This window comes from Saccostrea echinata, unplaced genomic scaffold (assembly GCF_033153115.1).
Source record: "Saccostrea echinata isolate AGI-Se365-2 ecotype Australia unplaced genomic scaffold, CSIRO_AGI_Sech_v1 ptg000023l, whole genome shotgun sequence".
Lineage (NCBI taxonomy): Eukaryota > Metazoa > Mollusca > Bivalvia > Ostreida > Ostreidae > Saccostrea > Saccostrea echinata.
Genome location: NW_026889772.1, coordinates 7,750,539 through 7,777,099, shown reverse-complemented (window position 1 = coordinate 7,777,099; position 26,561 = coordinate 7,750,539). Strand labels below are relative to the sequence as shown.

The 26,561-nt window shown below is 32.5% G+C and overlaps 1 protein-coding gene across 1 annotated transcript; it reads right to left on the bottom strand.

The window, feature by feature from the left end:
- Positions 1 to 5,877: 5,877 nt before the first annotated feature.
- Positions 5,878 to 9,381, bottom strand: LOC133191415 (homeobox protein GBX-2-like). Its single transcript, XM_061327170.1, has 2 exons — positions 8,943 to 9,381; positions 5,878 to 6,866 (listed from the first exon to the last, which is right to left on the bottom strand). Exons 1-2 carry the CDS (start codon positions 9,379 to 9,381, stop codon positions 6,286 to 6,288), a joined length of 1,020 nt encoding a protein of 339 aa, XP_061183154.1. The 3' UTR covers positions 5,878 to 6,285.
- Between the last annotated feature and the right edge of the window lie 17,180 nt (positions 9,382 to 26,561).

Here is a 26,561-nt window from a genome sequence, read left to right as displayed (position 1 = left end):
TGAAAAAAAATCATGTAAAACAATAAATATTTTTTTATCAATCTTTCCATGCTGAAACCATGTTTCAGAAGAGGATGCCTTAAAGATCGAAAAATTATTGTTGCTGTAGAATTCCTCCTTCAATAAATACAGGTAAGCTAGTAAGCCAGTAGACGTTCGGGGAACAGGTTGTCTGCGGACTTTATGTTCTAATTACATTAGAACTGTTGCGTAAAGGCTAAATTAGACACCATGTGTTGTGTAAAATTTTGACTATATACATGTATACTAAGTATTCAACACCTAAACATTTGTTATGCATTCAAGTTCATTGAGAACTATATTTCCTATATATTCCTATGGTAAACTTTGACCTACTCATAATGCCCCGCCTACCCCTAGGGTCATGATTTAAAAAAAAAACTTGAATCTACACTACCCGAGGATACTTCTGTATTAATTTGAGTAATAATGTCTTTGCTTTTCTTGAGAAGAAGATTTTTAAAGGTATTTCGTATATATTCCTATGGTAAACTTTGACCCTACTCCCAGGGGTCACGAGAATACTTCTATATTAATATGACTAATAATGGCTTAGACGTTCTTGAGAAAAAGATTTTTAAAGGTATTTCCTATATATTTCTGTGATGAACTTTCTCCCTCTTGTGGCCCCGCCCTATCCCGGGGGTTATGATATGAACAAACTTGAGTCTAGAGTATGAAATGAAGCTTTTACATAAGTTTAATTTTTTTCTTGCCCAGTTGTTCTTGAGAAGAAGATTTTTAAAAGATGCCACCAAATTTTCACGAAATCTTGATTATCTCCCCTTGAAAGAGGGCGTGGCACTTCATGTGAACAAACTTAAATTCCCTTCACCCAAGGATGCTTTGTGGCAAGTTTAGTAGCAATTGGCCAAGTCGTTCTTGAGAAGAAGTCGAAAATGTGAAATGTTTACAGACGACGGACAACAGACGGACGCTGGACCCTCTTTGATCAGAAAGGCTCATTTGAGCCTTCGGCTCTGGTGAGCTTAAAAGTGATGAAAGGGTGCCCCCCCCCCCAAACGTCTTCTACCAACATCTAATTATCTCAATTAAAGGGCCCTCTAAGGGGTTTAGATAGAAATTATCTATATATACCTGTATTCAAATGTATTTAAACAGAAACATTCAATTTTTTATGTCATTTTTCCTTTTGGACATATCCTATTAAACGAGATATATATTTTTCTGCTGTTAAATGTGTATTTCAATGTATTTGAATAAAAGTAGATATATAAGAAAGTAACTGCTTAGTGCCTTGAATTGAAGTTACTATTGTATTTAATTTAGACTACTTTGTTAATTCAAAATAACAAAGGTGCAAATCAGATGAGGATTCTTAAAAATTACAAGGAACTTTTGGAAAATTTAAAATCACAAAATTTTACCAAAATCAATGATATCAAAGATCACGACTTTTCAACTCTACATACAACCATTCCCCGCGATAAATTAAAGTCCAGTCCTTTTGACATCATTGACAGCTGCTTTTTCAATAAAAATGAAACTCGTAAATTTACTTACCTTGTCATTGGTCATTTGCAAAATTATTTTGTTAAAAACATTCTTATTGTACACACAAGTACACTGACGTAGATATTTGAAAAAAAAATGCTTCAGTTTCTGGTTGACAGTATCTATGTGGTTTTTGGAGACCAGGTCTACCAACAATCTGTTGGAATTCTCATAGGTACCAATTGCACCCCGTTATTAGGAGACCTACTTTTGTATTCATATGAATTAGAATTTATTCAAAATCTTAAACATGAGAAGAAGAAAATACTTGTCGCCTTCAACTCGACATTTAGCTATATCGACGACGTATTGTCAATTAACAATAGATATTTCCATTCATATCTCGACACGATATATCCCTGTGAGCTTGAAATAAAAGATACTACAGATTCTGACATATCTGTTTCATATTTGGATATTTTACTAGCAAGAAAACGACGTAAATGGTAACCTCACAACTAAGCTTTATGATAAATGTGATGACTTTAACTTTTCAATCGTCAGCTTCCCTTACTTATGCAGCAGTGTACTGAGTAACTTTATCACCTGCATACAGGATTTATATCTCTCAGTTGATTCGATACGCAAGAGCATGCTCTACGTATAAACAATGTCTAAAACGAGGTAATTTATTGACAAACAATTTGATGAAACAAGGTAGTAACAGTCTCCTTTAAAATCAACATTTCGTAAGTTTTTTGGTCGATACAATGACCTAGTCAGCAAATACAATCTATCATTAAGTCAATTGCTGACTGACGTTTTTCATACTAATTGTTAGGTCATTTTTTACACAATGAATTTTCTACGGATTTTTCCGTTATTTTCCGATCATGACAAGAAGCACACGGTGAGTGAGACCGGTCGGCAGGGGATGCTCACTCCTCCATGGCACCGCTTATGCTTTAGAAGTCCGTTTTTGCTCTGATTTTGCTTTGATTTGTATTGTTTGAATGGCCTTTTGAGCTTGAATACTGCTTGTATCTCCGTATATTTCATTAACTCTACTTGTACCCCTTAGAGGTCCTCTTAACTGAATGTGATGATTAAGGAGGCTTAAAACACCACAGTTTATTTTAGATTTCATTACAGTACCACTTATTGTGAAGATTTCAAATATCCAAATGGAGTTTATAATACAATTAATATTTTAAAGTGATTTAAAAAAAAAAAATGGTTAAATGTTTCATTTTAATTTTATTTTTATCAACCTTAATGACAGGTTGTACTTGCTTACAAGGTCATTGTATCGATCATAAAACTTGCGAAATGATGACTTCAAACGAGACTGTTGATATCCTTGTTTCATCAAATTGTTTGTCAATAGCTTACTTCGCTTGACAGTATATAATTATATTTTTAAAAACAGAAAGACAAGTACATCAATGAACAGGAGTACAGTCCTGTTATATGACAAGTCAATTATTATTTTAATGTCAAGTCGATTTCAACTTGAATTTTCTCTATACGCGCATGTTTTAGTTTTCTGTGTAGTACGTATAGGCGTCGGAACCGGTGAGGGGGGCTTAGCCCCCCTCCCCCACTTTTTTGCAAAGATAGACACAATATAGGCATTGAAAATTGGGGCTTAGTCCCCAGACTTTTTTTGGGGGTTGGTTTAGTCCCTCACTTTTAATTAGCCCCCCCCCCCTTTCAATTTGCTTCCGACCCTATGGTACGTCATCAAAAAGTGTTGTGTAAAGAGCCTTCTTAAATAGTTGTTTTAGCTAGTAGACGTTTTCAGGGGAATAAACCGAAGAAAGAGCCGAGAACGCTTTTATCGGGTAATCTTAGAAATATTTGCTTTTTTCTCATTTCCTCGTCTTTCGTGAAGGCGTGAAAGTTTTACTTTCAGTTTTAAAAAATAAATTACATGTATTAGTTTAAAAATGATAAGATGGTTCCTTTTAAACCTGAAGATCGCATTTAGGCCACAATTTAGACAAAGTGAACGAGCCTCCGAGTCCAAGTGGGGAAAATACATTTGTTTTTGGCCTGGGGAAATGTAACAGTTGATTGTTGACATAACATGGTGAGAATATTATTAAATATAATATTGCTCTATCAAAAAAGAACATACTAGATAATTTAATTTTGATAATTTGAGAAATAACACTGTAATAATAAATATTAATTAGTAACGGTTACGAGATCATCAATTCATGAATAAAGTATGCATTTCTCCATATGTAGAAAAAAAACCTTTCTAGCTCTGTGCCGTACGAAGGGAGGTAACTACGAAATGGACATGAAGTGGACATGTTTCCTTCTTGAACTTAGCCATTAAAATAACGTGATATAAATCTATTTTCCTATTTTTAAAACAGGTACATCTGTTAAATTCAGAACTTTATAGAGATTACCCTTTAAAGGTATATTAATCTATTAAATTCCCAGCGGTCCACGAAACTTATTGATAACCACTACACATTTGCCGAGATAAAAAGAATTGCCCTCTCCTGACTCCGCCCCAGCAATCTTAAAAAGCAGACCCCATTGAAAGCGAGTAAATAAGGCTTAAAGTAATAGTGTTCAAGCGCGGTCATTTACATATAAGTCTTTTGATGTCGCCAGAGGATGGACAACTTTCTAATTATTTTTTAAAGCATTCCCAGTCAAATGTTTGGACACTATGTACATTATTGAAATGTTTCTTGCATTAGCAGTAAAAATCTCATGTTAATATTTTTGCCTTATTTATAATTTACACATTAAGAATCCTTTTTCTAACAAATTATTTCTGAATTAAATAATAATTACGTTTCTTTGATTAATTAATTTGTTGGCAAATGTAAATACTTTAAATAATACTTATTCAGGAAATCTGATTGGACTGGGCAACAAAGAATATATAAACATATTTACCTTCTCCATACAAAAATACAAAGGTATACATATTCAATGAACTAAAAAAAGTACAGATTACAATACGGGTAGAGAAACACACACACACTCACAGAGAGAGAGAGAGAGTGAGAGAGATATGAGCATGAAATTCAATTGTATAAATGACAGAAATGTTTAGTTGGTCTGATATATAATGTACACAATCTGTAGTGTTATAATTCATTTGATACAAAAACTTCGAAGCCCCATGCATGTAGAAAAAAAATTTAGCATACGGTACTCCCAATTTTGTTTGTCTTGTTCTGTTTTGTTAATTTAAAAAAAAAAAATAAAATAAATGTTTTTCATTTATAAAATATAGTGTTATCATAAGATAACGTACGCACTTTTGGCAACTTTGTCAATTAGCACTCAGCAGCTCTGGATTTTGTTTTTTGTTTTTGGATTTTTTTTTACATATGGTATTCAGGTAGTTTATAGAACATAAAATCAAATATTCTGAAGCAAGTAATTTCGTTAATAACAATACATATAACGAAGTAAAGGAAAGAAATAGCTACAATCCCCTTCCCCCAAAAGCATTCAGCATTTAATGCGTGGATAACTGGACGTGAATCACTCTAATAAAACAGAAAGTTAATTCAACCTTATGAATTCCGCCATAATTTCACACCCTCGAGATTTTTATTTTATGTCCACGATAGATATCAACCCCTTTATCTGTTGGGTACAGAGAGAAGAGACAGAACACCGACCCACGCGCCTGTCTCTTATCACAGTGCCCGTGTTGGTCATTTATTTTCGATGGCAAATTATGATGGCTTTTTAACAATAGCAATGAAATATTGGCCCTTGGGTCAACAATCTTAATCCGGCCAAAGGAGCACTTGATTTTGGCGTTTTGATGTGAGAACCATCTTCAGCCAACAAGCACTGACTGCATTAATATGTTTTATAGGCAAACAGTTTATCTAAATATTTTTGTCGCCTCGTTCTGTGGACTGTCAACATTTAGGGTTAAGAAATGATCGCAAAGGTCTGGGATCACAGATTTCACTTTACATCTACAGTGTTATCCACTTTCAAAGACTTACCACCAGATTCGCATAAAATAAAAAAAAAATACAAAAACTTTTTTTTCCAACGAAGGAACTTGCACCCCCTTTTTCCCCATTAGTTTTCATTTTACTCATCAGTCAAAAGAATGTCTGAATTACCGGTATCCATCGTTTTGCTTTGTTTTTGAAAGACACTAATAAATTTGGTTGGTTATTGAGGGAAAAGCATATATTAGCAAACTTTTACAACATTTCTAATAAAGAGTTTTTATTTGGAATTTCTTGTACACAATATGCCGAAGAATAAGATGTAATTTTACTGTCTCTGTTAATGGTCAAATGACATACATTGTATTCCAGAGAAATAATGACATACATTGCAGGATCTACAATCGAAGCCGGCTTTTAAGAACACGTGTGAGAGTGTGCAATAGGTTTGTATGCTGTACACTGTAAAAAGACGCCTCTCCCTGTTTGACAGTTTGCTATGCAATTTCCATCTGTACAGTGCACGTTGGGGAGGTTTTTTTGTAGAAAAGAATAAATATTGTGATATTTAGATTTGTGAACATGGCTAACTCGTCAAACAGTCTGTGTAAACTCCGGATATTTCGGCTCTCTACAAATCGTCACGCAGATCATTAGAAGAATAAAGAGGGTGTCCTGAACGTTTCCATCGCCTTCCTTAATTAAAGTAACCCGATAGCTCAGCTTACGTCTTGGGCGGAGTTGTCAAAATCGTCAGAATAAAATTAAATCTTCTACATGATGCAAAACGACAAAAAATGATCACTAGTGCAGTATCTTCTTGTTTGTTGAAAATATAGACTATGTGTTTGTTTAACTATTGGTTAGGTATTTTTAACTGTTGATCAAATGTTGGGTGGTCGAATGTTTGCGCATGTGCATGCTGCGTTCGAATCGTTTTCTCGAGCTGCTGATGTTGTGAACGTATGGCGAGTCTATTGACGTGAACTGGAATTGGTACAACTATTTTAGGTTTATTTGGAACCTCCGGCCCTGCCCTTCCATGTATCATTCCAGCTTTGACTCGTTTCCATTTCGCTCGCCTATTTTGAAACCAGATTTTGACTTGAACCTCGCTTAGCTTTAAGTTATGTGCAATGTGAGATCGTTCAGTTAGCGATAAGTACTTTTTGCTGTGAAATTCTTTTTCAAGCTCAAGTAATTGTTCACTTGTAAATGCAGTCCTTCTCCGGCGTGTTTTGACTGACACAGTACCAGTTCTTTCGGGAATAATCGTTGCTTTGTTATCACCTTCGGTGTGTTCCGATGTCAATCGAGAATCCTCAAAAACTGACGTCATTTCCAGGTCGTCATTGTCATCCTCGCTTGTCTCCTCCATGCTTTGTTCAAAACTCTTAACATCGTCGTCAGATTCGGAGCGTTTAGAGTGTGAATACACTGTAATAAATAGAAGGGTTCAGTTTTATTTAAAATAATTCAATTCAACACTTTGATAAAGCATACAAATTAATATTAAGTCATATTTGAAGGAGATGAAAAATAATTTTATATATATATATATATATATATATATATATATATATATATATATATATATATATATATATATATATATATATATATATATATATATAATTTAATCAATAATAATTTTATCAATATTTTATTATGTAAAGATGCACAGTTGGACATCAGGCCCTCTCCAAGAGGGTAAAGAAAGAAAGAAAGAAAGTAAAACCATTTATTCCTTTAATCAATTTACATTAGAGATTATGAATATTCCTGAATTATATAGACCAAAACATGTGTTTGTTAAAATAAAAACATTTAGTTTTTATTTAATTTAAATATAATGTATTCAAAATTACAAGAAAACTTTGAAAGGAATCGTTTTGTTTTCAATTTAACTAAAACAACTTTTTTAATAAAAGGAAAAAAAATATAAATAAATTTAAAACCGTTTTTCTTAACTGTGTTTATTACAGAAAAAAACATTTTTAAAAATATTACTTAAATTAATGTATATCACAATTTAATTTGAAAACACACACACACAAATAAATAAATAAAAAAATAGATAAATAAAAAATAAATCAATTATAAATCCTGCGAGCTTAGAAAGAATAACAAAATTTAATCTTTCCTCTATATGTAAGAAATGGAATATTTAAATGTTAATATGTAATTAACGATATTTTCAAATTCTCTGCATGAACGTTACTTTAAAAGAACAATATTAGTTTGTTTTGATAAAAATATATATATCATAAAAATCTTTAAAGTAAGTAAACTTTTTTTTAAGTCAGCATAAACTAAATAAAACGCATTTTTTGGGGTTGAAAATAAAATATTCTGATTTGATTCACAAACCGCTATGTAATTCAAATTATTACAATTATTATTTTCATTTCTTTCTGAATGTCAGAAAGAGGTCATTAATATCGTATTAAATCACTTCTTTAAATTGGTATTACTTGAAAAATAAAAAAAAATGGATATATTTGAAAGTAAAGGAAAATTGGCAGGAAAAGAGTCCACGCGTTTTGATTTTTCCTGATGTTTTCATTTAGCCGTCTGTCACCGTATGAAGGCTATAATTCATTAAAATGACTTGACCACTGTCCAGTCAGCATTGTCCGGTAGTGTGGTACCTATTTCATGTTCCCTAAGCTGTTCCCCGAAGCATCGTTCTTTAATTGGTTAATTATTTGTTGTATTCATGGTCCTGTGTCTAATTTCCATGTGAACCTGATTTGGTATTTATTTTCGGTCATTCATAGAAAATGATTCAGAGGGGGAAACAAGTATACAATGAACTCGTTTGAATTAAACTGTAAAAAAGAACGAATGAATTTCCCATTTTGGAATGTTCTGTTATATAATCGACAAAGATTGAAACTTAGCAGGCCGATGTCACGTGAATTTCTAAGCTAGGATTCTATGTTGCTTCAACATTTTATTACAAATGGGATACAATATCTGTGAAACAGAAAAACGAATGCCTATATTAGCTAATTTTCTAATTTAGAGTTTGAACAAAATTGGTTTGAAAATGACAACTCTATTACTATATAATACATAGCATGTGAATATCATATTTTGAGTACATATATATACATAAAACGATTGTCAACGAAGCATAAGCTAGTTTTCAAATTCTTATTTGAAAACTAGCTGAACATTATTTTGAAGAAAACAAACCAAAATAAATACAATGTAATAATAATACACGTAAAAATAAAAAGAAATGAATTAAAAAAAAAAAACCATTTTATTTCTAAATAGTGCAAATAATTTTATATACAGATGATCAATGAATTCAAGACTTTTTTGATCTTACTGTTTAAACAAAATATAAAGTTGTATGCACTTTAAAATTTGCGTTTTAGCAAAAAAGATATTTATCAAATTGATAAACTGAGAGTTTTGAGAGTATTATATAATATTTTAAACCCTGAAATTCCTAATGTCCTTTTGTAATACTTTGTCTTGATTTTTCGGGACCTGACTTACCGTGAAGGTTTTGTCTTTTCTCCGAGATTTCTGTCGCTCTGTTCTGACAGATTCCCACAGGAGAAGATGAACCGGTCGGAGAATCGCTTCCGGTGGATGGAGATTGCATCCTCTCACACGGCAATGATGGCAGTTTAGATTTCGCGGGACAAAGTTGCTGTATTCCCGGCCAAGATTGAGCTGTCCCTAGGGGATGGCCTCTGGCGGGGAAATAGTTAGCGGGTAACATGGGTCTAGTCCCGAGGTACTGCTGATGCATGAGATGATGGAGGGGAAACGCCATTTCTGGGGAGAAGTTCAGCGGAGAAGGTGGTACGCTGTTTGTTGGTATGAACATCAAAGGGTTACTGAAGAAACGTCCCAAACGGGGGGAAGTCGTTGGATTCCCTATTAAGGAATCAATGGAAAATGATCCTATTCCCGAAGAAGGCTGAGACATTCTGCTCCTTATGTAGTTTATTATTTTTTGTCTAAATTCCCATTTTAATTTTTTCCAAAACTTCGGTCTTTGTTGTTGTTTCTTTGCTTAAACACATTCCTATTTTAAGTTAAAAATATATCAGGTGCGAATATTTATCGGGTATATGTCCGTTCTTGTCAATGTAACTTGGTCCTGTCTATATCAATTAAGAACTTTTGCTGGTTGATTTATAATATGAAATACTGATACCCTTTCGCCAAATGGTGAGGAGTGAATTTCTTTGGGAAGATTCTTTGTATCGCTTTCAATTCATCATCAATTTAGCAAACATGGGGGCTATTTTTGTTACTGACAGCTTTTTAATTAATTCAAGTGATTCTATTGGACTATGAAGTGACCTTTGACCCAACTCCTCCTTCGGAACTCATTTGAATGCTTCGGCCACTTGACGGTAGACGTTTCATTGGACGAACATGTATTTTTGGCCCAAAATAGGTAGTCAAATCGACTCAATGAGGCGCAAGTAATCATGATAAATGCAAGGCGATTATAGATGACACAGACTGAATTACTCTTGTTAATATATACCAGTAGATTGCGGCCATTTCCAACAGCCATAAAATACTATTGAGCGCCACCTCTGATAAAATTGAAGACCCTTAAGGTTAGGCGAGATAATTTTTTATTAAGGCTTTAAAATTTTACAGGTAAATAAGCACAAAGTTATCTGTGTGTACATGGGACCGTCACATCTTTGCTGGGTCCAATTAGCATAATCCTTAAGCAAATTATTTTTACATTTAATCCAATATTTAAATCGCTTTGATGATTCTCCGTTCCTTTGAAATCAATATCTTTTTTATGTGTGTGTTATGATCTTTTCCAGTCAGTAATTGTTATGCAATTGCAGAGACAATTTTAGATAAAAATGCTTTTCTTTATAAATTAAGTTACTTTTTTATTTATCTAATATTCTTTGAAAGTAAAGGAGATTTTTTTTCTAAAATGTACAGATATATTTAAAGCCAATATAGAAATTATCAACGAGAATTTAGGAACATATGACTCAACTCAAGTTGAAGCATTACAAATTAAAATATAAAGTTGTAAGTATGAATGTTGAATCATTAAATTTAATCAAATAATCTTTCGTCACATTTTTAAATCCGTGTCAATTAATCTTTATCTTACATGACAAACCAGAGTCGGCGTGGAAATCAATCAAACACTTGTAAGATTCAGATTTCTTGTTGGGAGCCATATTTGTTGACAGACAGTTAATCCCTTCCCCCTTCTTAATCGGTTGGGGGGTGTCAGATAATTTCACAATTTGAAGTTTCGTGTCCCCTCTAATCTATGCATGCTTGTCCTGAACAGCAACAGGAATTGCTTCTTGGCATGGTCCCTAAAACGTATACCACAATTGATGAAAATGGTGTTTATTTCTAGAAATCCTTCAACTTTTGTAAATTTCGACAATCGATTTTTATTTCATTTTTGAGTAAGCTTGTATGTTTGCACAGAAATCTGCCAATTACATTGTTTTCTTCGTGTCTGTTTCCAAATCTCGAAATAGCGTCATCTCTCACGGAGATTTTTTTCCCAAACGCACAAAAAAAAAGAAAAAAAAAAAGAAAAAAGAAAAAAAAAAAGGAATCTCTTACTTCTTTCAAGTTTTGAGAAATTACAAATGCTACATATTATTGAAACTGTTATTTACGTGTAAGGATGAATGACTCGTTTTTCATTATTTTACAAAATTAGAATTCATAGTTTTTTTCTTTTACGTTTCCCCCCTTTTTGCTAAAAAAGAAACACCTTAAAACTGTAAAATGGACTGTATCATAATCTTCATTAATATGTATGGAATATTTGGTAAAAGTAAGTGTAAAACAAACGTTTAATTTAGTATGAATTAATTAGCAAAAAAATCTAATGTTCGGATAAAATGAAAAAAAAAATTAAGCGTCTGTTGTAATCAGATTATTTATATAAAGTCCGCTAGCGAAGACTTACAGATTCGCTGTCCAGATGCCTGGTATATATATATTGTATAATTTAAAAATTTTAAGGTTTCGGGCGTACTACTGTTAAATTACGACTATACATTCTACTTTCAGGCTGCAGTCGTTCCATGTATCATTTTTTCACAATATTTGCATGCGACACCTGTGTTTGTGAAACATTGAAATAAACAAAATTACTTTGTCTTTCGTACTTGATTATTATTTCTTTAAACAACAAATTACACTTGATTTGTTAAACTAAATTAACAATAAAGGGGAACATTCTTCTTCGCATAATCAAGTAGGATTTAGATGTGACTGACGGTCATACAAGTCATGTCACCTACAGTGTATAGTTTCCTAACCTTATCTACGTTTGAACAGAATTAACAAATATGAAAATATAATCTGTCCTAAAATAAATTAATTTTTTTTTCATATTTCTAAAAATAAATATGGATTGTCGGTGCGTTATTGTAAAAGCAAAATGTGCTAAGAGGGGGAATATAATTTGAGTAAACTCAGCTATAAAGATGTTCACGTTTGGGTGATTAAGTTAACGAGTACTTCTTAATATTTTTAAACTATCCATCAAATTTAATTTTATTGGCTGCCACACGACAGGAGATTAAATTAAAAATTTCAGGAAAAAATGAGAATGTTATCAAATTATATGAACCATTATTCTCATTAAAGTACACTTCAAAGTCCTTCGGCGGGGCGGCTTTGAATGGTCGCTCTCCATGACACATCGAGAGAATTCGGGCGGAAAATTCGAGAGAAATTTAGAGAAGTTAATGTCTCCAAGTCTCGACATGATGCCTATACAAGATTTTATATGTATATACTGCCATGTTATTCCAAATAAATATAGCGAAGAAAATTCATAGGGTTTTTCCAATTAATTCTTTACTGCTTACACAATTTCAAAATCCGTCCTTTAAGCAACAGCTACGATCACTGTAAAATATCTTGTAAAAATTACAGTCCGTATGTTTTAATAAGTCTGATTTCTATCTTTAAAACGACCTTTTAAAAATGCATATACATTACCACTTGTGTTAGGCCCTATATGGTTATCAGTAAAAAATAAAAAAAAAAAATAATAAAAAAATAATAATAAAATAAAATAGATAAACTTTTGTACATGTATTTAGTTAACACTTATTTATTACTATAAAAAATTCTATTTATCATTATTATTTTAGTGATATCTTAATGATTCAATTATTCTAGAAATTAATTTTGACATTTTTTTTATTTATAGTAAAATACTTTTATTTTCAGTGGGATTGTCTTTTCATTCTTAATAAAACATATCTATTTAGCAAAAATTATATTGAAACTAGATCAGGAATATTATAAATAAGAGTAATTCGTTAGTATTTAGTGTTTAAATTTCATTAAGTTTGCATTATGAATTGAATATAAGAATCTCATAATTTTTGCAAAGATTAAAGAGAAACCTACGTAAGTTTTGTGGATATTAGCTATTTAGGATTAGCTGGTATGTCTACGGTAACAGAGTGCCCAAAGAGGACCAGTCATTCTCCTGCCTATCAAAATAATCATTTAACAGTAGTCAAATTGTCATATTGTAAACCTTGAATTTATCGGGTGACAGTAAATACAAAATTTACAATATGACAAAAGCAATGGAGATTTTTGTATATATGACTGCAATGGAGATTTCTGTACATATGAATGCAGTGGAGAATTGTGTACATATGACTGCAATGAAGATTTTTTGTACATATGACTGCAATGGAGAATTTTGTACATATGACTGCAATGGAGATTTTTGTACATACGGCTGAAATGAAAACTTTTGTACATATGACTGCAATGGAGATTTTTGTACATATATGACTGCAATGGAGAATTGTGTACATATGACTGCAATAGAGATTTTTGTATACATATGACTGCAATGGAGATTTTTGAACATATGACTGCAACATGGAAGAAGATCTAGAGCAGTGTACTGATAAACAAATAACGCATGTATATAAAACCAAATCAAATAACAACAAAATCACCATCATTAAAATTGACTGTAAGAAATATGGAGATGTCCTTAATATTTTTTTCCTAAATATATAAATTTTGTAAAATAAAATATTATAGTTAACATTAATTGGAGTTTTTAACGATAATAATCTGTTTCCCTTTTAAGAAGTTTAAATCCGACGTAGTCTGATGCAGTTCACACCAAGGAATTGATAAATTTCGTTTTATAAGTTCGATTAATTTGTAAACCATAGTGCGATACTACAAATAAGCAACCTAGCTTTCCGATGCTTTGTTCGTGTACTTCTGGACGAGAATGGTTCAAATTTGAGCATAAGCAATTTCTCTTAAAGTTACATAGTAAGTCAATATCATGTGTTTATTTTAAGATAATTGTATCATAAAGCTAAAAGATTTATGAGAAATATGAATAAAGCGAAATTTTGAGATCTCAACTGCACGGGAAAAGCAGCAAAATGTAAGTGCCGGAAAAAGAAAAGTTGTATGTTATCGTCAATATCAAGATTATGTGTCTTTTATTTTTAGCGTGAAACTTGTAAACAACATTGAAATGGAGCAATCAAAAGTGAGGAATAAGTTCTGATCATCTTTTTTGAAGATTATATCAAAATCCTCGGTTATCCGACATTTATATCAATGGAATTGACAGCATGGTGTCTTCTTCAACTTTTCTGCGCATGCGTACTTTAAAGAGGAAGAAGTGAAGCAATATTTTCGTGTAAGGGCAAACTAAAATTATTTTTACTTATATTTTTCTCCATAAAAGTAGATTTATTAGTTTTTGAAACCTGTCATTTTCTAAAACCTAATACTTTCAAGAATTGAATAAAATTTGCATGTGTCTTGCAAAAATTCTACTTTTGTCCATTTTCCCGTTTTTCCGTCAAGGTGTCTCTTTAAACTACGCATTTTAACTTTTTAAAAATATAATTGTCTTATATACATGTATCTTTTTTTAAAATGAATGATTTTGAACATTTTATCCATGATGATTTAAAAAATATTAACAAATAAAATTTTTCCATAAATATTTATTCAAAAACTTAAAAAATCTATCTTATTTTTCTTGACATGCCTTATTAGATATTCATATTAACTGCATCAGTTTACAGCAAAATTTTTAGCGGTTAAGTATCAAACCAATTTTTATTTTTAAGGAGGGATTCTTGTCTGGTTTCTGACTAGATGAAATATTCCAAATATAATTGCTTGTATGTCTTATAAACTTAGCTGTAATGTATTTAAAAGATCATATTTTTCTTTACTCGTCATAATTGTACAATTTTAAATAAAAATGGTAAACTGAGTTTAAAATCAATAAGGGACTATATTTTTGGCGCAACTGCGGTGTATGAAAATATCCCCTTTTCTGCCTATCAAAATCACTTACAAAACATCACATGTGGTTAATTTTTTTAAACAATCAAAGACTTGAAGAAATTTTGATATGTAACTAAAATTAATAATAATGCTCTAAAGTTTTAAAACATAGCAAATAAATTTGATTTTCTAAACAAACTACAATCTTGTTAGCTTTTGAAAGCCTCCAACCTTAAAACAGATTTGAGCAAAAAATCAGTAAAAGTTGTTTTTTCTCTCTTACTAAACGGTCAAAGCTTTTTGTTTTTGTATCATTTTGTATATTTATATGACTACTTTACCATATGTAAAAATAAGAAATATTTAAATATAAGAAGTATATAAAAATAACTAATATATTCTAAAAAATTAAGAAAAACAGAGGAAATCCGGATTAAACAATATCTATTTAAGTTAAATAATGTCAATTAATTTGGTAGAATCATCTGATAGACCTGATATGGTAACATCTTTTTGTGTAAAAAGAAAAACATTTTGTCGTTTGAAATAGAAGTAGGCATCAAATGATTAGCAACAGTAATTTTTTACTCTAAATGTCAAGGAAAAAGATAATGACCTTGACCTGACCTTGTTTCTAAAATAAAACGGTCAAATTTAATCTAGTTGATACCATCACTTAGTAATATTGTCTTCTTGAATCTATGAAAATTTCATTAATTTTTAAATACAAGAAATATGAGTAGAATAAGAGAAGAATCCCTCCTTAAACAAGATATTGTCATCAGACGCACGTACGTGTTTACCTCTAAATGTAATCTCCTTTGTACCTGTGTAATTAGTGAAGAAACTGCAACAAGTTATTCTACAATTTACATACCGGTAAATAAACGTGTATGAAATTGAGCATGAATTCTCGGGTGAGCATGTGGCCCATGGGCTCTTATATTAATGTTTCATAAAGTAAATTCATTACCAGTCTGACATTAAGGAATTTTATGAAACATCATCTGTTTGAGAAGAAGTTTTGGACAAAGGATTTTTGTGAAAAAAAAATTTAAAAAGGGGAAAAGGCACTTTAAATTTTGGCCTCCAAGATCCTCCAGGGTGGAAATAAAAATTCCCAAACTTCATTGCACATCTATAGGACATCACCAATCATCTTCTAAAAGATGTATTGGCTACTGGGATTACTGTAATAGGAGTTCTGGGAAGCAGGGTTTTTGGAGAATGATGTCATTTTTCACCCTAGGATGAAAATGAAAATGCACGTCTATAGGACATCACCGATCATATTCCAAAAATATTGATTTGGATATTGCGTAAAATGTATAAAGAGGAGTTCTGGAAACCTGATTTTTTGTAGAAAAACGTCATTTTTGCCACCTATTTGCCCCCTCCCCTTCAATTTCCAGAACCTTATTGCATATCTACCAACCAATCATATTCCAGAAGATTAAATCGCTACTGCTTAAACAATGCAAGGAGGATTTCAAAAGATAGTGTGACAGACGGACGGACGGATAAACCATGATAAAAACAATTCACCCGAACTTTCTTAAAAAAGTGTGGGTGTAATAATTCACAACTTAAACCAGTCTATCAATTGTGAAATCACATTTCAAAAAAGATATTTTAATCATAAATTTAATAAAATTTTGGCAAGTTGAGTCTACTCAAACACTCATGTTTGGGACTATAAAGTAATTCAAATGTACATCTTATAGGAGAGTTAAATACTGATGGGAACAACAACCCTCCAAACCTCCACTAACAAGCTAAGCCAGCTATTTCCTGTTTGTAGCTATATGCATGGATATACAAATTTTAGTATCTCACAAATTTTCCAAAACATCTCGCAGTATTCATAAAATCGACAGAAGCCGACACCGATTACTCTTTTTACGAACGTTAAACGAAAATCGTAAATCTTTTTGGCAAACTCCAAAGATCTCGTCGGAAAGAAAACAGACGCTGATATTAAAGAAACTTTGAGACAGTATCCAGTATGCCTGAACGTGACACTGAATGTACCAGCGCCCAAAGATGCTACATGTCACAGTAAAAAGTGCTTTGGCGGGAATTTTAAAGTTAGCTGCTCTGTCCAGAACAACATTTGATGCTATGAAATTTAATGCATTACCTATGACTTAATTATATGTATATTGGTAGGTATTTCTAATATATCTTGTTTTCTTACAATTAAGCTGAAGACACATTTTGGACTGATTTGCAATATTTAAAGTCAATATTAATACGCATATCATGATAGAATGGACTCGATGGTTGATAGATCTAGCTGTGTTTACTCTTATAGTTATATTTTGTGAAGCAACAGATTGCACGATTTACAAAAAATTAGACGAATCATGCTGACTCAAAAACGTCAATTCCATTTACGATCAGGACTTTCCAATTGTAGTACAAAACACTAATTTGCCAGGCTAAATAGACACCTATCACCTCAAAGTTTGCCAGTCCACGTGAGGCGGATTCTCTAATTGAAGTCTTCACCCCAGCTTTTATGGACATCGCCTAGCAATTACTATAGATTTGGCAGATGTTAAAATGTTACCGTCATATTTTGATATTACTCTTTATTTTCATTCTTTCTATGGCCTTTTTCTCTCTGTCGAATAGAGCTGGCAAATTCTCTGCTTAGTTGAGCGTAAGAATATTAATAGACTTCTATTGTGATCAATGGAGCGTGTCTATTATTTTCAATTTAACCGCCATAGGTCCAGAGAGTTGCATTAAACTTGACGCCAATATAGATGGTTGGTCGTTGAATTAAAATCGACCCATGTTAGAAGTGTATTTTGTCGGGACGAAGCTATAAACTGCCCATTTATGCCCAGATTATGATGGATTGAGAGAGTTTAATGTGATAAAAAGTAAAATGGAGCGGAAATTATTTTCCTTTATCCATTTCAGGAAACAAAACCTTTGCCACTGGGAGTCAGCATTGTCATTTGATGATAAACTTAAGAGGATTTGGATGCCCTGACCAGGATTATTTTGGAAATTAGAGGAAAAATGCACTTCTAAAAATACACATTTGTTTAAATATGTATACCACAGCAGTTTATTGTATATCAAAATATATCTATGATCTCCTTTGCCTACACGTCAATACACTTATAGTTAATTCCTAAAAATTGGATAAGATGCACAAAAATGTTTTATGTTTAAGTCCTCGTCATTTTCTACCTCCAAAATCAATTTATTAAAATTACATCTTAATCATCAATAATAGCAAGAAGGAAATTTGAAGAATGGCCATTACTGCACAAACATTAGCTTTCAATTAGTTAACTGTCTCAAACTCGTATGGGTCTCAACTAAACAAAAAAGACTTTGCCGAGCAGTTAACTCGCTCTTTATGGTGGTTGAAGAGAAACTCTGTCGATATTAGATCGTGTAATTATGTTCAGCAAAATAACTCATTTTACGTATATCAGACTTTAAGTGTGGTACAAACACGTAATTTCACACTTCAATCAATTGCAAAAGCATGCGCTCTATGTCCTCAGCCATCAAGCAGTCACTGAAGCGTGAAGCGTCTGCTATTTACAGTGTCTTTCCAACTTACGGAAGAACTGGTGCGAGAGGTTCGTTCAATGTAGGTGTACGGTAAATTAGCAAACAAAATATATATTGAAACTTCAAAAGACGTGAAAGCTAACCAGGAAGGCAATGAGGCATGTACTTAATGAAGGTGACAGGAAATCGAGACTCGATGGTCGGCACAGTATGTTGAAAATCATTGAGTGTGTGATACAAGTATTCAGACATAACAACTTTCAAGATATTAAAATCATTGATCACTCACTTCCAGTAAAGCATATAATTTGAAATCAAATTTAACATCATAGGAAAGATAGTTGACGGAATGGTGTCAACTTGTAGGGGAAAACTGTTGAATCATAATGCATTTTAACAGTATAGCAGATGTAAGTGTTTCGTTGTACATGTAGTTAAAACATGTAAAAGGCGGGCTAGGATGGATGATTTTCTTACACAGAAGACTTTTTTGCATAAATTAAAAAGAAAATTCATACATTCATATATTTATGCACATATAAAATAAATACTACATGCATACATTCACTAATTCCTTACATATCATTATGTAAAAAAAAAAAAAAAAAAAAAAAAAAAAAAAAAAAACAAAATCCATCGCTTTTACAAGACGGAAGAGTTGTATATTTTAATTAGAACTTTTGGGAGATCTCTAGAATCTGGTTGCCATCTTACTTAGACAATCTACCGTACCTACACTGGGTTCCAAAACTTCATAAAAATCCTTTAAAAAATACATTGCAGGATTCAGTAAATGTTTCACGAAGCTTCCTAACAAAAATATAAACTGCGTCGAAAGAGAAACTTCTGACGCACTCTGCTGCAACATATTCAAGAAGTGGAGTTATTCCAATGTGGATTCTCAGAAACTCTGAAGAACTTTAAGAAAATTTAATATAAAAAAGATTGTCAAATATTAATTGCATCAAAACGAATGGCTTTTCTACGCTTTTTACAACCTCAAGTTCAAAACCAGACTTTTTGACATCACATAGACAACTGTCTCTTCAATAAAAATGGAACTCAGAAATTTTCATATCTTTTGATTGGTCATTTTCAAAGTTACTTTAGTAAAATTAATTCTGATTCTGCACACAAGTACCCTAAAGTTATTTAAAAAAAATGCTTGGTGAAGTTCTTCATTGACAGTATCTACTTATATCTTTGGACGCCGTGCAGGATCTTTTAATGATCTGTTTGAAATCCGATGGCATTCATCGTGCTCATTTGTTAGCTGACCTGTTTTTATTTCTTATGAAACTTTTTTATTTTTTCTTTATTTTTTTGTTTTTTGTTTTAAAAAAATTAAAACATTCTATATGAGAAGAAGAAAACTCTCGGCGTTGCCCCTGGTCTTGATTCGACCTGTTTTTATATTCCTATGAAACAGAATTCATTTTTAAAATTTCTAAATGAGAAGAAAACTCTTCTCAGAATTTAGATATATCGATGACGTTTTATCAATTAACGATAGTACTATCATTTATATGTCAATTCGATTTATCCAAGTGAACTCGAAATAAAAGACACCACAGAGTCTGCTATATCTGTTTCATATTTGGGTGTTTTACTGACTATAGACGATAATGGCCAACTAATGAGTAAAATAAACTGTATGAAAGAGGGAAGAGTTTGTCATTTCCATCGTCAATTTCCCTTATTTATTTAGTAATATTCCAGCATTACCTTTATATGGTGTTTATATTTATATGGTGATTCGATATGCAAGAGCATGCTCTACGTATAGGATCAAATTTTTAAACCGAGGCAAGATACTGATAAAAAAGTTGATGTTATAAGGATTTCAACTACTTTCGCATACTATATTCGATATAAAAATCTTGTTTTCAATAGAGTATATCGCTAGGTCGTATTTTGTCTGATATGTTTTTTATGATACCTATTTTTAGGTCATTGTTTTTATACTAAATTTGATTACGGATTACTCTGTCTATCCAGGGACATATATGCTAACGGGATAGGCAACTCTCGCAAGTCTCGCGATATCTCGTAAGTTGCGGGATTTCTTAAGTCAATTTTAATTAAACATATCTCTTTTGCTATCAAATATTTCATCTGTCAAAAAATTATTCAAGATTTGTTATTAGCACTGTTTTTACTCCTTATCCAAGTAGTAATTACGTTTATTTAAAAATCAGTGCGTGCCCCTGATCGGTCGTATTTCCGAGAAATCGCCGATTTTGGTGGTTGTTTACTTACTATCTAAATTATTTTATAATATGTGCTTTAAAATTTATTAAATATCCATTCCCATACACAAAAATCACAGATTACATTAATCAGAAAACAAGCTTTTGACTGGGAAAAAACGTAGTTTGAAAAACTTGCAGTGTTGTGTGTGCCGTTTTGGGTAAATAAACATGGCGCTGAAGGAGTTGCCTATCCCGTTAGTATATAGGTCCCTGGTCTATCTGATTATAATAAATAGGGCTCATGGCGGGGGTGACCGGTCTACAAGGGATACTTACTCCTCATAGGCACCTGATCCCATCTCTGGTGTTTCAAGGGGTCCGTATTTATGTCCTGTTCATGCACGATTCGTATTCTTTACAGGATTTTAGAGATTGATCACTGTTCAATATTTTCACCTTTTACATTAGGTATACTGACGACGTTTTATCAATTAACAATAGTAATTTTCATTCATATGTCGACTATATATATCCAAAAGATACCACTGAGTCTGCCATATCTGTTTCATATTTGGATGTCTTACAGACTTTAGACGTTAATGGCCTTCTAACAACTAAATTATATGACAAACGCGATGACTTCAGTTTTTCCATTGTCAGCTTCCCTTATTTATCATATGCAGTAATATTCCAATATCACCTGCACAAGCTGTTTATGTATCCCAACTTAACCATTACTCAAGAGCATATGTTGTGTACAAACTGAAGCTTGCTATTGACAATTAAGTTGATGTTACAGAGCTTTGAACAATCTCTTTTTAAGTTAGCAAGTAAAACATTCTATGGTCGATATAATGACCTTGTTTGCAAATACAACCTTTTACCTATTGTTGGGTCACATTATATGTGACTGACATGTTTCATATCAATTGTTTGGCCATCGTTACCGGGTTAATATCATTTTACACTTGATCCTACTTGTGTGTTTCCTGGCGTCCATGTTTTTGCCTTGTTTACGACTGGTATTGTTAAAATATTTTTGACATCAATTACTGTTCGCTATCTTTGCCTTAATTTTTTAAAAAAAATACTGTTTGGTGATTTATTTAAATAAATGTTTATATACCCCCCTCTAACACACACACACACACACATACATGTGAAAGGTGTCAAACGGGGACAGGGGTTAAAGACTGTCAAAGTGGGGACTTCTTTATTTTTATTATTTCATTGACTTTTGACCAAAAATATTAGTCCTCCTATAACTCTGATGGCGAACATAATGAGAATATGTCAATATCTTTAATTTTAAGCCAAGCACTTTTTACAGCACAAACGGGGACCTATTTCACACTCATTAATATTCACACACCAGTACTTGATTCATTGTATCTAATCGGGGACATTTTCAAAAAAGAATGCAAAATACTCCCTTTTGTGCCTTTTAATCATTAATTACCACCGTTCTCATCACTGAATAGGATTCTTGTCTTCATAGGTATTAGAATGTTTTATATTTTAAATCAAATATTGAGATAACGAACAGTAATAAGCCCAAAAGTCCACTGAAACCCATAGGCACTCCCCAGCTTAATTGTTAAAAAATATATATCTACTATACTACATGTATAAACATGTTATGTTTAAAGTATAGTAGATATATTTTTTTTAACAATTAAGCTTGGGAGTGCCTATGTTGAAACCGTACAAATCGTGAGCAGGGCATACACGGACGTTAAAAACACTCGAGTTCTCTGTACCATGGAGTATATTTGGTCCGCCTCGTTTAAAGGTCGGGGGGGGGGGGGGGGCTAATACGATAACATATAAGGTCTGTCTTTTATAAGAAAAGGTCCGGCCCGTATAAGAAAAGGTCTGCCTACGTTTAAAGGTCCGGGTAGTGCAAAAGGTTTTAATCTTGATTTAAACACATAAAATTAAAGATAGTTTGTACAATATATCTCTAGAGCAGGAATTCTACTCCTTATTTAGTTGCTTTTAGCAGTGCCGTTTATTTTGTTTTAACATTTCCATGCTTGTGGTGTAAAAACTGCATACAAAAATCTCCTTGGACTACAGATGAGAGAGAGAGAGAGAGAGAGAGAGAGAGAGAGAGAGAGAGGTTAATCAATATAATAAACCACATATAAATTAAATCAAGCCGTTCGTCTAAAATACTTTCAGTCCTGGTGATTTTTCCCAAATGATAATTATGTTCCGGAATTTATTCCTTTTTGGAACAGTTTGGAGGAGCAGTTTCGATTGCACCTTTCCTCGCACACATGACCCGAAGAACTAAATAAAGAAATCATCCTCTCCAGCCGCCACTACACTTATCACAGGAAGCAGATACACAAGATTTGCTGAAGAAACACTGCATCAATAACGCAAATAATACTTATTGCTGTAATATGATTTTAATCCAGTGATCATTTCGGCACTGAACTCCGTTTTCTCATAAACGAAAGGAAGCCCCCACCCCCCACTCCCTGCCTTCATGTATCTGCTGAAAATGCGACTTTCTTAGACAAAGCGCTCTTCCTTGCAGTGGAAAGCAAGCTCACAGAGCAATCATCTTTACTCCGTCTTTACTGTTTCCTTATTAAAGCAATCCCAGAATCCACAAACTTTTATCATGGTACATGACTTGCAAATGAAGAAAAGTTTTTGACCGTTAGCCAGTCATTATATTCTCCATGATAAATAAGTACCTAATCTTAGGAAAAGAAGGATTAATTTTTTGAAAAAAAATAATACCAGTGTGTTTATTCCTGCTTGATTATAGCTGACAATTTTGCTTAAGTTAAGACAAAATTAATATTTGATTACACGTATTTTTTTCCGCTACGCAGATAATAGTGCATTACCACAAGAAGTGAATTCGGAATTTGCAGTGTGGTTAGGGTCTCTTTCTCTTTTAAGCATACATTTTGTGCACCCCTCCTTCAGGTGTGACGTACATTTTTATATTTAAAAGAAATTACACCTCACGCATTGTCACAACAACACAACTGTATTTTTAAATAAAATTCGATTTCGCGTTATGTAAGGAGTTTTCCATGTAATACATCGTCGGAGACCATAATGGTTTGGATTTAATTCTTTCTTATAACGTTTCAGTCTAATTTCAGATCAATTGAAAAAATATTTATCTCTCAATAAGCGCTGATAATTTATTTTAGTCATTTATGGACATTGGCAAGTCACGGTTATGCGGAGGAAAAAAGTTTAATTCATAGGTTTTTCCACTTATAAAACTGATTTAACCCCCTCCCCCTCTTCCCCGCTTGAGATGCATTGTACTTCCGGAAATTTCTCCAGCCAATACCGAAAATATCCATATACATGTAATCATTATTAAAAATTTTATTCGGTAATATTCGAAACATACGGAAGCCGGTAGGTGCCAGGTAGAAAAATATTTTTCTGGCGGCCGCCAGATAACTTCTGGCGGCCACCTGAAAATTAAATGGCGACCGCCAAATATTTATCTGGCTGCCACCAAATATTTATCTGGCAATATAAATAATAAGAAAGCGAAAATTTTGGACAGGGTTCTTTTCTTTAGCATAAAAATTAGAGAAAGGGGCAATGCGGACCTTTAACGCAGTATAGTAAAAGGTCCACCCTTTTTATTTCAGATATCTTACTATTACAAATTTAAAGCGATAATTTTGGACAGGGTTTGATTCCTTAACATAACTAGTCAAAATGACAGGGCGGACCTTAAAACGCAGCAATAATAAAAGGTCCGCCCTCAGTCTTTCAGATATCTTACAAATGTTGAACAGGGTTTATTTTCGTAGCATACAAATTATAGAAAGTGACAAGCGGACCTTAAACCATCCCATATAAAAGTTTCGTCCTCTGTATTTCAACTATCTACATTTTACAAAGCAAAAATTTCAGACATGGTTTATTTACGACAGTAGCATAAAAGCTGTAGAAAGTGGCAGGTCGGACCTTAAAACGCAGCATAAAGAAAGGTCCTCCCTCTATATTTCAGATATCTTACTATTACAAAGCAAAAATTTTGTACAGGGATTATTTTCGTAGCATAAAAATAAAAGAGGCAAGGCGGACCTTAAAACGCAGTATAATAAAAGGTCCGCCCTCTGTATTTCAGATATCTTACTATTACAAAGCGAAAATTTTGTACAAGGTTTATTTTCGTAGCATAAAAAATAAGAGAAAGAGGCAAGGCGGACCTTAAAACGCAGTAAAATAAAAGGTCCGCCCCCTGTATTCAGTGGTATTTCATATATTTTACTGTTAGAAAGCAAAAATTATGGACAGGGTTCTTTACTGTAGCATTAAAACTAGTTGTTCACACAGTGATCAATCGTCTTTTTGTATATATACTGAAACGCAAAAGAAACGCAAAAAGCAGCAATCTACAAATATTTCAATTTTTTATCTAATGATTTTCAAGAATGAATACACTTAGGTAAAACTTGATTTGAAAACATCAAAGATTTGATGAAAATGTTAAATGATTATCTTTTAACTTTAGGAAGTAACACATGACTGTTAAAACATGACTGTTGAAAATCATTCAATTGTTAAATTACCGATAGTTACGAAATTGAAGAAGTCCTTACTTTTTAGATACAAAATTATATCCTATATGTAATATTTCCCCCTAAAATATGATGTTGCGTTTCTTTTGCGTTTCAGTATATATCAGTTTTGACTGAATCACTTAGGCTACCTTTATGGTATCTGTTCTATTTTTTGTCAGTTTGTTTTCTTTTTTTCCAGTTTTGCTGTTTTTTTTTTTTGTTTTTTTTTCATACACATCTAATAATTATAATTATTTAAATTGAAGATTCCTACACTTCCCGTTCACTCGGCATTTCAGTTGCGACTGCTGAAAATGGGGTACTAAACCAATTTTCTGCAAAATCATTTGATTGGTTGAGACCAAAATACGCATGTAAATAAGTGAGTTCATAAGAAAGGTCATGACACAAATCATTTGGAATACGTTTCCTACTGTATCGGAGACAAATGGAGGGGTGCGGCTCGAGCTCTCGCCCTTGTCTTAAGACCCACCCTGTATCTCCGATAAAGTAGGAAACTCGTGCCCTAAATATAACCAAGAGTGGAACGTTTATCATACTACAATCGGGGAAATGTATATTTGAATTATCAGGATACATTTACGGGGGACATTTTGTGTATTAATTATTACAATACAATAAGGAATTATACACATGTATACATTTGTATTACATTTGTACAATACAGTTACTGTAGAGGAATTATTTTTAAGAATTATCGCAAAACAGTAGGGACTATTATGTATTACATGTAAGTATAGAAGTAAACTAGAGAACAAATGGATAAAGCAGATAAGTAAGCTATAGGGACATTTGTGGATAAATTATCCCGATTCTGTAGGGAGATCCTTGTAATTTAAAACAAAACAACAGAAAACATTTGTGTATAAATCTTAGAAGACAATAAAAAAAAATGCCTTAATCAAAACAATACAATCGGGGAACTCTGTGTTTGAATTATCACGATACAATGGGGGGGGGGGGGGGGGAGGGCATTTGGGTATAAAAACCACAATACAATAGGGGACAAATATATGTGTATAAAAAAAATCACAATACAATAGGGGACATATGTGTATAAAAAATCACAATACAATAGGGGACATATATATGTGTATAAAAAATCACAATACAATAGGGGACATTTGTGTATAAAAAATCACAATACAATAGGGGACATATATATGTGTATAAAAAATCGCAATACAATAGGGGACATTTGTGTATAAAAAATCACAATACAAAAGGGGACATTCCTGCATAAATCATTACAATACAATAGAGTTTTTTTTATAAATCATTGCGAATCATAACGGACATGTAAGTGTACCTGATCATAATTCAAGAAGGGACGTGTTTATAAATTATTCTAAAACCAATGGAGGAAATTTGAGTAAAAATTATCACAAAACAATAGGGGACATTTGTGTATAAATAATCACAATACAATAGGGGACATTGTGAGTATGAATAATAAAAGTGCAATTTCTTGATCTTGGAAAGCATAAAGCAACTGCGCGAAAGTGCTTGTGAATTTCAAAATACGA

Bases quoted from the DNA above. Each gene is read 5' to 3' on its own strand.
- LOC133191415 (XM_061327170.1), bottom strand. From the start codon at position 9,381: ATGTCTCAGCCTTCTTCGGGAATAGGATCATTTTCCATTGATTCCTTA. The intron at 6,867-8,942 runs GTAAGTCAGGTC...TATTTATTACAG, and splicing joins GAAAAGACAAAACCTTCACG to TGTATTCACACTCTAAACGC.